We start from the raw sequence: 15,971 nt of genomic DNA on the forward strand, positions 1-15,971 counted from the left end.
ATATATATTAATAGATATTTATTAAATATCTCAAATCGATAATTTAAGTAATTACTTCTCGAGATCATTCTCTTTTTGAATTTCGAACAAAGTATTTGTTATCGGTTAGTTTTCAAAAGAACTCTTTAATAAGGAGGTAACAAAGTACGATGTATTGAAAGTGACAGCACGCGCTAAATATGGAGTGAGATTGTTGACGTCTGTTTATCCAGATCTTAACCACTTACCTGTCTATACATAAGCATTATATGGTATTGTTAAATTATTTCCATGAAATACTTCAAAGAACCCTTCCCGCGATCGGAAGAGATCTGATTTGCGTAAGAGATATTTCGACTTATTGTACGAATCCCAAAGTGGGATACGTTGGCCTAGCATTTCCAGCAGACGACAACTTACCAGCAGAATAACAAATTGACACTGTAGTAAGGTATGATTAGGTTTAAACAACATATTTTGTAGAAAATTCATGCTGCTTTTACCATTTCATAGTTAAATAAGTAAAAACCAAACTATCTTATTTTAAATAATATTTTTTTTTAAAGTGTTTAAATGTTTAATTCTATATATTATAGAATCTGAGATAGGTGGTTACATGGCTTAGGTCAATAGTAGTACGGTACTGTTATTGGCATCCAAGCTTCTGCTGCAGAAGGATGCAGTAGCAGGCTACCGGTACCAGCACTGTACTGGTTGAGGTTTAGTCATTCATATCTTTTATAACTTGATATCTTCATAACTTAATTACATGAAAACGATGCTTGTGACTTTTATGCAAGATTATCAGTGACTATTTTAATTGTCTTGTTTTATCTACTGAATAGTATATGTTTTAATTACAGATGGACATAAAGGCTTTTATGCAATGCAAGAAACCAAGACGATCTGGAAGACTGGAAGGAAAAGAAAGAGCAGAGACAAAATCAAAAGAATTACTCCAGAATCCATTAGGATATTTTGACATGCTTCCTATAGAACTGAAATTTCACATTCTTCACTTTCTAAATGGTACTTGCATGTCAATTATGCTATAGAGTTTACTTTCATACTCACCTACAGTATATGAATATTAATAAAAAAGCGAATATCAATTAGATTAGTGGCATGATCTTGCATTAAAAACTACTCCTTCTTCAAATGTGATTTTTAGATTCATAAAACTTAAAAAAAATAATTTTTTAGTTGATACACCATTTAACTGTAAAATGGGGAAACAGCATGATAGATGTTTTGATAATTTTTAATTGTTCAAATGTGAATTGGGAAAATATGAAAATTCTGTTTAAATGTTATTCATATTCATATAAGGCACAAAAATTCTTTGAATAAACTTAGTTATATTAACACAAAGATTATCTTTTAACAAAGACTTTTGAACATTATTTAGAAAATTTATGTTGAAATTGGGTAGATACAGACTGAGAGTTAATATCAACTGGGAAAGGGGCACAGTAACTGGAACATACAGACATCTCAACAAAATCTGATAAAAAAACTGCAACAAAACTATTTCTTGTACATATTAAGTCATACTGGAATCAGGTGTCAGTTTGTGTATGGACAAGAATTAGGAGTGTCTGCCACAATATCACCAGCATGTTATTTTTTAATTCAGTTGAGGAACTAAGTGTGCTGACCATTACATCAAAATCAATGAGGAATTTGATAGAGGGTTACCGTGTTCTAACACCTGTTATGCAAGAGATACTAGCAAAAATTCATGTGCAAAACTCATGCCTACCAGTCCCAGTGGAGAAACAATCTGATGTCATCAGGACATTCCAGCAAATGGGTACCTATCGCAAATTAAAACTTAATTGATTTACCTCTATAAAAGGAAGTGTAAAGAGCCTTTTTACAAAATGGCATATTAGTTACTTGCCAGGGTAGTAGTAATTACAGAAATTGACAGTTCTAAATTTGATAATGTGTTATTTCACATATTTTCATTTTTTTCTCCAGATTTGAAAAAAAGAGAAACTCTTTTACTGGTTATTTAAACATTTTTATAGTTTTGTTTGGGCTGAGGTTTTGAAATTTGGAAATGAGAAGTTTGGTAAAATTGTACTGGAATGATCCAGATTGTGAGTTTTTGGAATAATGTTTAAAGTTCACGTCTGCTTTCATCTTCAAAAATCAAATACCATGACATGATAGTATGTTGAATCTTAACTTCCATTATAATGAACTGTCATTATAAATACTGTCAAATGATATTAACATATTATCATGATCATGTTCTGTTTATCAAGAATGATTTTCTTTTGTAGGGCTTCTTATGAAAAGATCAACATGTTTATATTCCACAAGAGATCGTCTGAAATTTGTCAATGAGGTTCTCACCAAGGTAAGGCTATGTTGATGATTTTTAAGTGGTATAAAATATCAGTTGGGAGCACTGAACAGTTTTTTTTTCCATTGGCCTAGATCAGTATCTTATAAACAGCTAATACTGACAAACTCGTAACTAGACTGTCCTATGAAAATTTAGTGATACTAAATTGAGAAAGGATTCCAAGGGAAAATTGAAGAAATGCTTATTCATCCATGCTTGTAAATTTGAAAATATTTCATCCTACGAAACCTCAAATTTAAATCTGAATTATTATTCAACATTGCAAATATATGCTAAATATTGCAGTAGATATATTAGAATGAGGTGGTAATATTATAGTTTTTGTTGAAATAGATGAAGGCATTTTTCCTTATCTGTTGACAGATAATGTGTTCCAACACTGACAAGTGTGAAAACTTTGTGAGGTGCATTGCATTGAGCTGCTTTGGAAAGTTTCTCCACACCGTGATAGCAGGATGGGACGATTCTGAGTGTTTGAGAGTTTTTGATGCAGTGTGTCAACATACAGCAATTATGAAAAATGTTAAGATTATTGTCAATTCAAAACCAGGTTTGTTGTTCTATTTTGGAAAACTTGAAAGCTTTGTTTCTTTAAATTACTGTATGTTTAAAATGTTTCAGGATGATATCTATCTCAGCACCAGTTAAATTAAAAGCTACTCGGGTCATTATTTTGTATATATACTAAATCCATCCTTCTTTTGTAGCTTTCAAATTATCATGTCCTGGCTTTAAAGGAAATCCAGTTGTAATGAAATCACGTTTTACATATGTAAATGGCAACCAAGGACAATTACAAAGGCAGTTAAAAGCTTGAGAGTGTTTTGTCATAATCACTGAAATATTCATGTGACCGATGCAGGCTCTCTTGGCCTCTTCCTTTCAGTGAAACATGGAGAAATATCAAATCTGTAATCAGGACTCAAAAGTGGATATTTTTTTCCAGGTGGCCTTTAAGGCTACCAAGTCATTAGATATATGGCACCAATTGGAAAAGTTAATCACCTGGCCTAGTTGTCTTTAATTAAAAAAAAAAATCTTTTTATTCTTAGATCAGTATAATATGTCTGTAACTTTTTCAATTGTGAATGCCATTTATCATGGACTGCAACCTTTAAAAAATTAACTATATTGCAAATTTGCACAATTTTTTTTTAATGGCCATGCAGGCGCCTTATAGGTCAATAACTGGTCGCCAATGGTGAATTTAAGGCGCCATGGCCACTAAAATAGGCACCACTTTGAGCCCAAAACATTTTACAGCCCACACCAATTACCTAAAACACAAACAAAAAAGAATTCATACAATTGAACAATCATCATTTTTGTTTTTAGTTACTGAAGACATTGTCAAATATCCTCTATTTCTCCCTTACCAGGACGACATACCCAGATGGAGTACCAGATCAGAGCATTTTTCAGACGAGTCTTTGTAGACCACTCTCACACAGTTCAAGATCGAGCATTTTGGCTTAGTCGGATTCTGAAGCAGTGGCCAATGGTACACCAAGCTAGACTTTTGTATGTTCTCTATGGACCTGCTGTCGAAGGTGAGGCTTGAATTACAGATAGGTCGCTATTTTAAAAAAGATATTTCTGAAGACAACATGTTAACAATTGTCTTTGATTCCATAATTTTTCAAAGTTGAAATTCTCCATAAACACTGTAATTGTTTTCTTTTGATTAAAATTTGACAGACTCTGACAAAGACATTTTCACTTTTTTTCCCAATTTCTTTTTTCTTCTGATTTCTGACTATAAAGTTTGCTTGGAAAGTATAAGATTTTTGGCCTACCAACCATGTGTTTCTGCTGTGTGGCTCTATGTATGAATTATAGACCTGTCATTCCTATTGACCATGTTGTAGGAGAAGTGTTATGGTATGATGTGTGTGAGAGTTCCCCTTACAATTCGGAGCAGTCTGCAGCACATTTTAATGAACTAGCCAACGCCCTACAGGTGCTTCACTGTTACCCACAGGAGTGGTCGGAGGACGACATTATCAGTGTCCTTGATGAACTTACAAGTAAGTTGTAACATGAAGTAAAACAATACTGGATTGAAGCCTAGGACCTCAAATTAAATTCTAGACTGAATACATTGGGTATACGGTACCATTGGCTAATAGACATTGGTGACATAGTATCATTGTCTGTTAGAGATATATATGTTTAAGTGGCTCTTTTGTGCATTCTGTAGTTTTTAGAGAGTAAATATTAAAATAAACAGATATGACAATCACCTCAAAACATTTTACTTTCAGCTTGTGGTCTGGTAGTGCCTCTTGAAACTAGTGAAAACCTCTACCACAATAAAACAGTACTCGCCTGTTAAGTTTATTAATAGTGGATTTCAATATATTACTGAGACACTGAAATGCTCCAATATAACGTCAGTGATGCACCTCTAGTTCCAGTATACCAATAGAGTCCATTTCAATAAAGTACTAGAAAATTAACATGGAATTTGTTGATTAATAGGTCTTCCAGATGAGTGGCTAGCTGAAAACATTGCTCATCTGTTGATCTTGTGTGGAGATAATATCACCTCCAGATTACTGGTCAGTAAAGCAATCAATGGTAGGATCCGGGAGCTGGCCAGCATCACTACCTCGTTTTGTGTGGTAGGTTACATATAAACAATGTACAGTCAGACCCTGTAAAAATATTGAATAATTATATCATGCTTATGAAGTTTGTGTGTGTAAATGCTTTTTATATCGGGGTTTTAGCTCGCCTGGTCAAATGAAAAATGAGCTAATGCCATGGTGGTAGTATCTGGTATCCCTGGAGCTTAAACTTAATTGGCCTCTAAACAGTCATGTATCATGATATATAGGTCAGTAGCATGCTGTTATAGAAAGATATCAAGGTTGTTCTAATGAATGACCTTGACCCACTTCCACGATCATAGGGGTCAAATGTTTTATCATTCTTCTCAATATCCAAAAGGTACTGAATTATGACATTTGAACAGTGACATCCTGAGGATAAAGATAAATCATGTTTGAAAAATTAAATGACCTTGACCCACTTTCAAAGTTTAAGAGGTCATTTATGTTAAAAGCATTCATTGACTTCTGAATAATTAAGATGTCATTAGGTTTATGATATTTGGCCAGTAACATGATGAGATGAATGGCTACAAGGTTTTGTTCAAATGGTTCAACAGTATAACCAATTGAATATTTGTATCTTTAGCGACTTTGAAATGAAAGTTGTATAATATAAAGTCTCACAAGTTTGAATAGGGATTTCCCAATCACAAAGGGTAAGAAAGTTATGATACAGAAATAAAATACAATCATTAAATGGCTACAGGTGTGTGTGAAGAGCAGCTTCAGTCTGACGTATGTGATGACAATAGTACAGAATATTGTAGACACGTTGGACAGCCCAAAAGACAGACATAATTACTTCAACAATGTCATGGAAATGTTCAAAGAGCTCATCTTGGATACGCATGAGTTTTCAGATCCAGGTACATTTGTACATATATATTTGCAGCATAAATTGCACATCTTCTTAATGTCAATTCAAATTCATTCTAAAAATGTTTTTTAGATCAATTAAAAAATTCAGCAAATTGATGAATGTGATAAAGTGTACTCCAGTTGTCATTTTAAGTACCTACAGTAGATTATATGAACCAGTTGTTTTATATATTGCACAGTATTTTACCAGGGATACAAATATTCTAACTTCATCAACCTTCATTTGTAAATGACATTATTGTGTTGAACAATAGCAACCAACCACTTCCACTGTCCTTGTAATGTTTGAATTCATCTTTGAATTTTCAAGTAAACTGGAATCTGGCCCAGAGACCTAGTATCCTCCAATGAAAACATGATAGCATAGACTCTTCATTCCCTTCCTTTTAATTAATTGTCTACATTTTGCAATCACAAATTTGATCTTTAATTACAGACGACACACATGAAAACGAGATGCTGTACCTGGTCACAGCTATGTCAGAGTTCACCAAGAAGATCATCAATGTAGCCTACAAGCCACTGTTATCCTAGTACACTAGGGTGTAATTAATGCTTCAAACTGTGATTTACCAGATTATCAAGTTAACAATGTTATTAGCTAAATGACACATTTAGGTTGATTTCAAATCTGTAACATTTTATTAAATGCAAAAAAAAATCACTTTTATTTGTATTTAGACACCTTAAAACATACATATTTGGGTGTTTATACATATATTTTATATTTGGTTATGATCCCATAAAAAAATGAACAAAATAAAAACATGTATTCTGACACTGTATAATACAAACAATTGAGTTCCACAGAGTATAAAACTGGACGGGCTTCTGAGACAGTTTGTGAAAAGAAGATATGGCCAAATGATATACACAGGTAATAAACTTGAGGATTTTTTTTATTATCATTATTTTTTTTTTCTATTTTATATATTGCCTGATTCAGTGTAGTTATCAGTGAAATTCAATCGAAGTATTGGATCAGGGACAGGTTTTACAGTGTCATTTTTCTGTGATGGTGAAAAGAGGATATATTGCTATTACAACAGATCAACAAAATATCTATTTAATAGATAAGAAGATAATAATTATCTATGTACATTTTGATGACCTGATGTGACAATCTCTCTCTGTTCATTCTTTAGTAGTTGTAATTAGTCGTGAAACTAATGGTTTGATATATCTTGTTCCTGGCGGTGTTTGTCAGAATTATACAATTACAGCCGGTACATGTAGAGGTAAATTCTGTGATTCAAACCATAAAACTAAGCTGTGATTATTTTTATATTTAACTTATTTCTGAGGATTATGAGATTGATGTAAACTTTTTATTCAATTGTTGTACATGTAAAAATATTATGTGGTTGTGTTGGAAAATGTATTTGAGAGTGATCAAAAATTGATAATCTTTAAATTGATGTGGTTAGAAAAGAAACTTCAAAGTCAGATTATGTGTTGTGTAAAAAAGAAAAATATCTTGTTTTGTTTTAACATTCCAGATTTTAGATTTATACATAAAATTAAGAAATTAACATTTTCTTGTTAAATTTCATCATTAAAAAGAAAGTTTTATGATGAAAATGAGACAAAATGTTTATTGCTTTTGATAATGTGGATTTCAGATTCCAAAGTACTAAAACCAAAACAAACAAAAATGTTTAAATGCATAATTTCAAGAATATTTTGTAAGAAAAATTCATGTGTAATCAACATGGAATAAAGAATGAGTGAAAAGCAGAAAGAAAATGGTAGGAACATATCTGTGTGAAAGGAGGGGAACATTTGTGTATATGTGTGTGTGGGCCGACTTGGTATGTACAAGTTTGCAACTTATTATTGTTGAAACATTAAAAATAATCAAGAGAAAGATAAGTTGGTGGTGTTTTTAACTGATCTTAACACTCCTGATAAGATTCTGTTCTGATGCAGCTTTTCCACTATAAACTTTAACATTTATTTGGTTTGCTTTAAAGTACAAAAGTTGATTGAATCAGCTGAAAAAGGGTAGCATTAGGCTGTATTTCTTTTTTCTTCTTCTCTCTTTTCATTTGAAGTTGGCTTTCGATCAGAAATCAAGGAGAGGATTCTTAAACAGTCTCAGATTTTGATAGCAAGCCATTTCTTGAATGATTCTTTTTTCAAATCTCACAATATGGTTCCCCATAGCGTTTAGATGTATGTACATTTGGCCAAAAATTGAGCTGATTAAGATTCTTAATCAAACACGAGAAAATACATCAAAAACATTTACAAAAGCTAGTTTGATAAAACATTTAGAAAAACTGGTTTGATAGGGTGACAGCAAAAGTCTATAAAAAAATAACTACCAATTCCAAATCAAAGTCGGTGACCCAATGTTTACAAATGTATTCTTACAGGGAAAATGACCAGGTGTTCCAACAGGGTGAGCGTCTTGTACTTATCGGCAACACTTACTATGTAAATCTAGGTATATTACCACTCTATCCCAGTGAGGTCCGGTATATTGAAATTCCCGTCGCACACGGAGATATAATGTTTTCCTCAATATGGCCACGTTCAAACTTAAACACAGTCTTAACAAACCTACCTTCTTCGTCAGAACTCCAACCAGTGAAGTCATTATCTTATAGGGAATCAGTTGTCACTCGTTCTGTCCTATCAAGCTCTACAAACATCCCGGAAAGTACTCTTTGTATTGAGTGAAAACCCTGATAGGCTATCGATCAACTACGACTGCTCTGTAAGAAGGCATGCAACTATCAAGACAGGGAAGTTTCAGATAGAAAAATTGCTACCGGGACCTAACTGGCCATGTAAGTTAAGATAAAGATTTAAAAAATGTACAGACATTATGACTAGTAAAGTTATTGATGGTCGTCGTGACGGAGACATGGCAGAGAGGGTAGTTTCCGTACATGTTCGTGGTGTCGGGACAGATGCAACGGAAAATGTCAAGTTTCCCCCTTTTATCGCGAAATTGAAATGTGCATTGTTTTGGTATAGTTTATAGAAGGTTTTTTTTTTTATATAAATTGTATGAAACATTTTATCATTTTGTTATTGCGGAATTTTGACATTTTTGGTTAAGTTTTGTTTAAATGCAATATTATAATTATTGAAAAAAAAACATGTATAGATGATGATTGTATGGACGACAATATTGTATGTTTAAATTTCAAAGTAACGGACAGGTGTTAAATAGGCAGTATTCAGGGAGCGAACATCCTCGCCGCCTGGAAGGTCAGTTGAGGCCAATGCTATCGTCTGGCCGGTGTGTACGTTATCTGGTTTAGAGGTCATTCATGGAGTTACTGGCGCCAGTCTCCGGCGGACATCCTACGGAAATAGATAAAATAGCTATTTTGGATTTCAAAGCAGACTGTAAATATTTTTAAATCGCCAAAAGGTCTTCCGAATAAATATCTAAAGATTGAAAAAAATTGTTTTGCTTTTAGACAAATTATAGAATATTTTAATTCAATTTCAACAAAAAATATATTTATATACATATTGACTACTATAGACTGTGTGTCAGAATTTATTAAATGTGTTCAATTTTAACGCGTTTCAATACTTCACATTGCCATTTACACGAGTGTAAAATCATGATTGCGTAACTCATATTTATAAGAAAATAAGTACAAGCCTTCAAATTAATTTTCCTTTATAAGACGGGAGAACTTCAGCTCGGAGGGTACGTTTTCATTATCGGGACGGTGATGTGACGTCACTTTTTATGACGTCACAATTATATTACTTCATAAAATGATGTGCAATTGATGATATATGGATTATGATAGAACAGGCCGATTATGTGACAGATATACCAGATGATATGGCAACAGAATATTTTCCGGTGGAAACTAAACGTTATATTGTGTAACATACAGAAAATCACAGAAAAACTCCATTTCTAACGTCTACGTACAGCTGTATCACTGACGGTGATTTATAAGATTGGTATTAATGGTTCGATAATGTGCTATCAGAATTTTGACGTCATTTCTAATGTCGGTCAGACGTACAAATACCTGATAACAATAGTTATGGACCCATAAGTCTTTTAACTTGGAGCCGTGAAGCGACAACTTGATAAACCATAGAACTAAAATTAAAGCCAAGGTGAGTTTATTTTCTTATTTTGTTTAATTAACCGCAATTTGGGTTTCCACTCACGTTTTCTATGAACTCGCGATAAGACACGATAACTTGGAGACAATACGGATTACAATGTACATGCGTGTATCCTAACGTCTCGACACCAAATGGTCCCACTTAAGTTTTCTCTCTGGATTTGACGTGGATCCATGAAATAAAAACGTAATTTGTTATTAAGTCATAGAACGGGGCTGAGTTTGTCATGGTGAAGTAGTACCGTGTATAATCATTGATGTTAAGATTCTGGACGATAAAAGCAGATGAGAAGAAGATTATTAATATTCCGACTATAACAATTGAAGTAAACATGTTTTTATGTAGGTTCTGTCAACACAATGTATGTTTATAAGGACGATATCAAGGAAACACATTACGATACAATACCAACCCAATATTGACAAATTATGAAATTTTAAACATGAAAATAAATAAAGACATATTTTGAACCGTTTTCTACAGGCTGTTGTGATATGGATTCCTGGCGAATCTATGGATGGGTAGTTCTGTTGTTAGTCCTGGTGCCGTCGGTTACTGGGTACCCGGGTACACCAGACAACCAAGGTAAATAATTACTGGTTACTATCGTCAGAAATGTCACACAGCAAGGACGATTAAAAGGTCCGCATTTCCATAGCTTTGATTGGCCAAAACATAGTACTTTTGTCCAGAAAGAGAACATCGCTTTCATGACGTCATTCCAACTATGACATCACAATGCTTTCTTTCAAGTACAATAATTTTCTCTTGATAATTGTATTAATTTTTGTCTGGTTTTGTAGTTTGAATAGCACCATATCGACATGTATTATAATAATCAAAAACACTTATTTGGGTAAGTATGTTGTTACATATGAACCAGTCATAAAGATTGTGATAGTAAATGTTAGATAAAGTCATCATTTCCATGATTCTGACTAGCTATTGGCATACGTGTAGTCACGTGTAAGTCAACCCGCGACCCGGAGATAAAATCTCCGTTATACGAATATAACCAAATCGCCCTTGTTAACACAACTCTATACTTGATAAATGATGTATCTTTCATCAGCTTTTTATGAAATCGATGCATGCGTTAGTCTCGTGAAAAGCTCATATTAACGCCAACCATGTTTGTATTTATAAAAAAAATACCATGCATATCGTAATTGTTCAACAGAATTGTACCAGCGACTCCCGTCCAAAACCTTAGGCCATATTCCTCTGCAGACCGACTACGGATCGGCCGCCCGTGACAACAAACTTGATGACGAGTCGGCCGTCCCTGACAACAAAAGAGACGACGAGGAGAACTACATGATGCCGAATATGTTGGATACGATGTTTGGAGGTTTCGGTAATTGTGTTTGTTGGATACGATGTTTGGAGGTTTTCGGTAATTATGTTTGTTGGATACGATGTTTGGAGGTTTCGGTAATTATGTTTGTTGGATACGGTGTTTGGAGGTTTCGGTAATTATGTTTGTTGGATACGATGTTTGGAGGTTTCGGTAATTATGTTTGTTGGATACGATGTTTGGAGGTTTTGGTAATTGTGATTGTTGGATACGATGTTTGGAGGTTTTAGGTAATTGTGTTTGTTGGATACGATGTTTGGAGGTTTCGGTAATTGTGTTTGTTGGATACGATGTTTGGAGGTTTCGGTAATTATGTTTGTTGGATACGATGTTTGGAGGTTTCGGTAATTGTGATTGTTGGATACGATGTTTGGAGGTTTGTTGGATACGATGTTTGGAGGTTTTCGGTAATTGTGTTTGTTGGATACGATGTTTGGAGGTTTCGGTAATTGTGATTGTTGGATACGATGTTTGGAGGTTTTGGTAATTGTGTTTGTTGGATACGATGTTTGGAGGTTTTTGGTAATTGTGTTTGTTGGATACGATGTTTGGAGGTTTCGGTAATTATGTTTGTACGATACGATGTTTGGAGGTTTGATACGATGTTTGGAGGTTTGATACGATGTTTGGAGGTTTCGGTAATTATGTTTGTTGGATACGATGTTTGGAGGTTTGATACGATGTGTGGAGGTTTCTGTAATTGTGTTTGTTGGATACGATGTTTGGAGGTTTTCGGTAATTATGTTTGTTGGATACGATGTTTGGAGGTTTCGGTAATTATGTTTGTTGGATACGATGTTTGGAGGTTTCGGTAATTGTGATTGTTGGATACGATGTTTGGAGGTTTCGGTAATTGTGTTTGAGGACCCATATTTTGTCTGACCACAGTTCCGTTTAAACAGTTTCCATACATTTCTGTAGCGCTACACCGGGAATACAAGTACATTTAGTATATAATCTGTTTCTTCTTAAATCTCTAAAGGGTCTGATATCGTCAGCTTGCTCTATTTTCTACAGATAGTGTGCATCCTAGAATTGGTTCATTGTTCAACATCAAATGTTTTTGTTTCTTTCAGGAAAGAAGTAAGAAAGAAATATCAAAGGTATTCCAGCGACCATTTCGGTCTGAAATTGAAATCGAGGAACGCGTTTGTGTAAATTATAACGGTATGGGTTTAAAATAAACTTTCAGAAAGTTGTTTTTGTCAATTGTCCGTTATATCAAAATAATTGTAATCAGCATACACCATGCCAGCTACATACACATTTCAGCAAGTTACATCTATCGATAATTTAATATATATACATACACTATTCTAAATTTCCCTCGATTCGCAGAATAGCATGGAGTATTTATCTTAAACAGCTTAGTCACGTGACACTTGTTTACAGCCGACCAATGAGAGAGGTTAGTCTGTAGGCAATCTAGCTTTAAATTCAGCATAGTTAGTGTAATATAAGGGAAATAAAGTTAAGAAACCTCAGCAAGATAGACCTGAAGTAAACCCTAACAAAAGTTATGCCCCTTTTCCCAAAAGGGTGATAGGCACTTTCCATCAAATTACCGCCCAATATCAATATTATCCTCCGAAAGCAAAGTTTTTTGAGAGGACTATTTTTAAACATGTTCACAATTATTTTATCATTGATTCTCTCTTTTATGAAGACCAGTCTGGTTTCACACCAGGTCAATCTACTGTTTATCTATTAATCGAAATATATTTGTGTTTGTATGGCATTAGAGAAAAAAGAGCACACATGTCTTGTTTTTGTGACATAGCAAAGGCTTTTGATAGGGTTTGGCATTTGGGTCTACTTTCAAATTTGAAATGGTTTCAAAATTATCCCTATTGTAGAAACCAGAGAGTTTCATTGCTGCTGTTCATGATTGGATATCTTCCATTGGTTACGTTACGACAGGAGTGCCTCAGGGCGCTATTCTCGGTCTTTACTTTCAACGATATCTATTATCAAATCATCCTCTGTATGTGTTAAAATTGAAACTGGAAAAAAAAAAAAAAAAAAACTTACAATAACTTGATTCCTGGGCAAATCAATGGCTAGTAAGTTTTAACCCTAGTAAAACGGAAGTTTACTGTTTATAAAAATGCTGGGAATAAAAATGCCCAGCTTGATATTATCTGTGGTGGGGAGTGTTTAAACTCAAATGAGACACATAAGCACTTGAGTGTTGTTTTTGATTCCAGACGGGAATAATTTTCTGATTTTCTTCATTACTGAATTCAAATATAATCGACATGAACAGAACATTTCCATCAGAATTACTTGAAAAGGCTCAAAGAGAAGCACTACGTATCGATACTGGTATTCCATCATATGTGAATATTGCTGCTCTATATTTTGAAACAGGATTAAAAAAGTTATCAAAAAGAAGGAAAATAAGGAAACTACAACTATTATTCAAAATGAAAACAGTATCACTCCTCAATTTCTTAATGACCTATTGCCACCTAGTGTTGCTTTTAACAATCACTATCCATTAAGAAACATAAATGATTTCACGGTTCTAAATTATAGACTGAACAGTACTCTATCTTCCTTTTTACCATCAACTTTCTTGGAACAGTTTAAACTTGGAAACAAGATTGTCTCCTTCTCTATCTAGACACCAATCCTAATATCACCCTGGATGTTGGTGTCCCCTAGACACCAATCCTAATATCACGATGGATCTTGGTGTCCCCCTAGACACCAATCCTAATATCACCCTGACTGTTGGTGTCCCATAGACACCCGTCCTAACATCACCCTGACAGTTGGTGTCCCCCTAGACACCAATCCTAATATCACTCTGACTGTTGGTGTCCCCCTAGACACCCGTCCTAACATCACCCTGACTGTTGGTGTCCTCTAGACCCCAATCCTAATATCACCCTGACTGTTGGTGTCCCATAGACACCCGTCCTTATATCACCCTGACTGTTGGTGTCCTCTAGACACCCGTTCTAATATCACCCTGGATGTTGGTGTCCCCTACACACCCGTCCTAACATCACCCTGACTGTTGGTGTCTCCTAGACACCCGTCCTAATATCACCCTGGATAATGGTGTCCCCTACACACCCGTCCTAATATCACCCTGGATGTTGGTGTCCCCTAGACACCCGTCCTGATATCACCCTGGATGTTGGTGTCCCCTAGACACCCGTCCTAATATCACCCTGGATGTTAGTGTCCCCTAGACACCCGTCCTAATATCACCCTGACTGTTGGTGTCCCCCTAGACACCCGTCCTAATATCACCCTGGATGTTAGTGTCCCCTAGACACCCGTCCTGATATCACCCTGGATGTTGGTGTCCCCTAGACACCCGTCCTGATATCACCCTGGATGTTGGTGTCCCCCTACACACCCGTCCTGATATCACCCTGGATGTTAGTGTCCCCTAGACACCCGTCCTAATATCACTCTGACTGTTGGTGTCCCCCTAGACACCCGTCCTAATATCACCCTGGATGTTGGTGTCCCCTAGACACCCGTCCTGATATCACCCTGGATGTTGGTGTCCCCCTAGACACCCGTCCTAATATCACCCTGGATGTTAGTGTCCCCTACACACCCGTCCTAACATCACCCTGACTGTTGGTGTTATCTAGACACCAATCCTAATATCACCCTGGATGTTGGTGTCCCATAGATACCTGTCCTAATATCACCCTGACTGTTGGTGTCCCCTACACACCCGTCCTAATATCACCCTGGATGCTGGTGTCCCATAGACACTCGTCCTGATATCACCCTAACTGTTGGTGTCCCCCTAGACACCCGTCCTAATATCACTCTGGATGCTGGTGTCCCATAGACACCCGTCCTAATATCACCCTGGATGTTGGTGTCCCCTACACACCCGTCCTAACATCACCCTGACTGTTGGTGTTATCTAGACACCAATCCTAATATCACCCTGGATGTTGGTGTCCCATAGATACCTGTCCTAATATCACCATGGATGCTGGTGTCCCCTAGACACCCGTCCTAATATCACCCTGGATGTTGGTGTCCCATAGACACTCGTCCTGATATCACCCTGACTGTTGGTGTCCCCCTAGACACCCGTCCTAATATCACCCTGGATGCTGGTGTCCCATAGACACTCGTCCTGATATCACCCTGGATGTTGGTGTCCCCCTAGACACCCGTTCTAATATCACCCTGGATGTTGGTGTCCCCTAGACACCCGTCCTAATATCACCCTGGATGTTGGTGTCCCCTAGACACCCGTCCTAATATCACCCTGGATGTTGGTGTTCCCTAGACACCCGTCCTAATATCACCCTGGATGTTGGTGTCCCATAGACACCCGCCCTTATATCACCCTGGCTGTTGGTGTCCTCTAGTCACCCGTCCTAATATCACCCTGGATGTTGGTGTCCTCCAGACACCAATCCTAATATCACCCTGGATGTTGGTGTCCCCTAGACACCCGTCCTAATATCACCCTGAATGTTGGTGTCCCCTACACACCCGTCCTAACATCACCCTGACTGTTGGTGTCATCTAGACACCAATCCTAATATCACCCTGGATGTTGGTGTCCCTTTAGACACCCGTCCTAATATCACCCTGACTGTTGGTGTCCCTTTAGACACCCGTCCTAATATCACCCTGACTGTTGGTGTCTCATAGA

At 36.1% G+C, this 15,971-nt stretch overlaps 1 protein-coding gene across 1 annotated transcript; it reads left to right on the forward strand.

Moving 5' to 3' along the window:
* The first annotated feature begins 170 nt into the window (after positions 1-170).
* Positions 171-7,711, forward strand: LOC117335366 (F-box only protein 47-like). Its single transcript, XM_033895318.1, has 10 exons — positions 171-430; positions 843-1,008; positions 1,616-1,792; positions 2,271-2,347; positions 2,720-2,906; positions 3,736-3,906; positions 4,225-4,383; positions 4,838-4,980; positions 5,678-5,837; positions 6,287-7,711. The coding sequence occupies exons 2-10, from the start codon at positions 843-845 to the stop codon at positions 6,382-6,384; spliced, it is 1,338 nt and encodes a 445-aa protein (XP_033751209.1). The 5' UTR covers positions 171-430; the 3' UTR covers positions 6,385-7,711.
* Positions 7,712-15,971: the final 8,260 nt, after the last annotated feature.

This window comes from Pecten maximus, chromosome 10 (genome assembly GCF_902652985.1).
Source record: "Pecten maximus chromosome 10, xPecMax1.1, whole genome shotgun sequence".
Lineage (NCBI taxonomy): Eukaryota > Metazoa > Mollusca > Bivalvia > Pectinida > Pectinidae > Pecten > Pecten maximus.

What these genes read in the sequence shown, in the direction of transcription:
- LOC117335366 (XM_033895318.1), top strand. Translation starts at nt 843, where the DNA reads ATGGACATAAAGGCTTTTATGCAATGCAAGAAACCAAGACGATCTGGA. An exon ending in CAGGACATTCCAGCAAATGG is followed by an intron (nt 1,793 to 2,270) that starts GTACCTATCGCA and finishes TTTCTTTTGTAG; the next exon opens with GGCTTCTTATGAAAAGATCA. An exon ending in TCACTACCTCGTTTTGTGTG is followed by an intron (nt 4,981 to 5,677) that starts GTAGGTTACATA and finishes AAATGGCTACAG; the next exon opens with GTGTGTGTGAAGAGCAGCTT.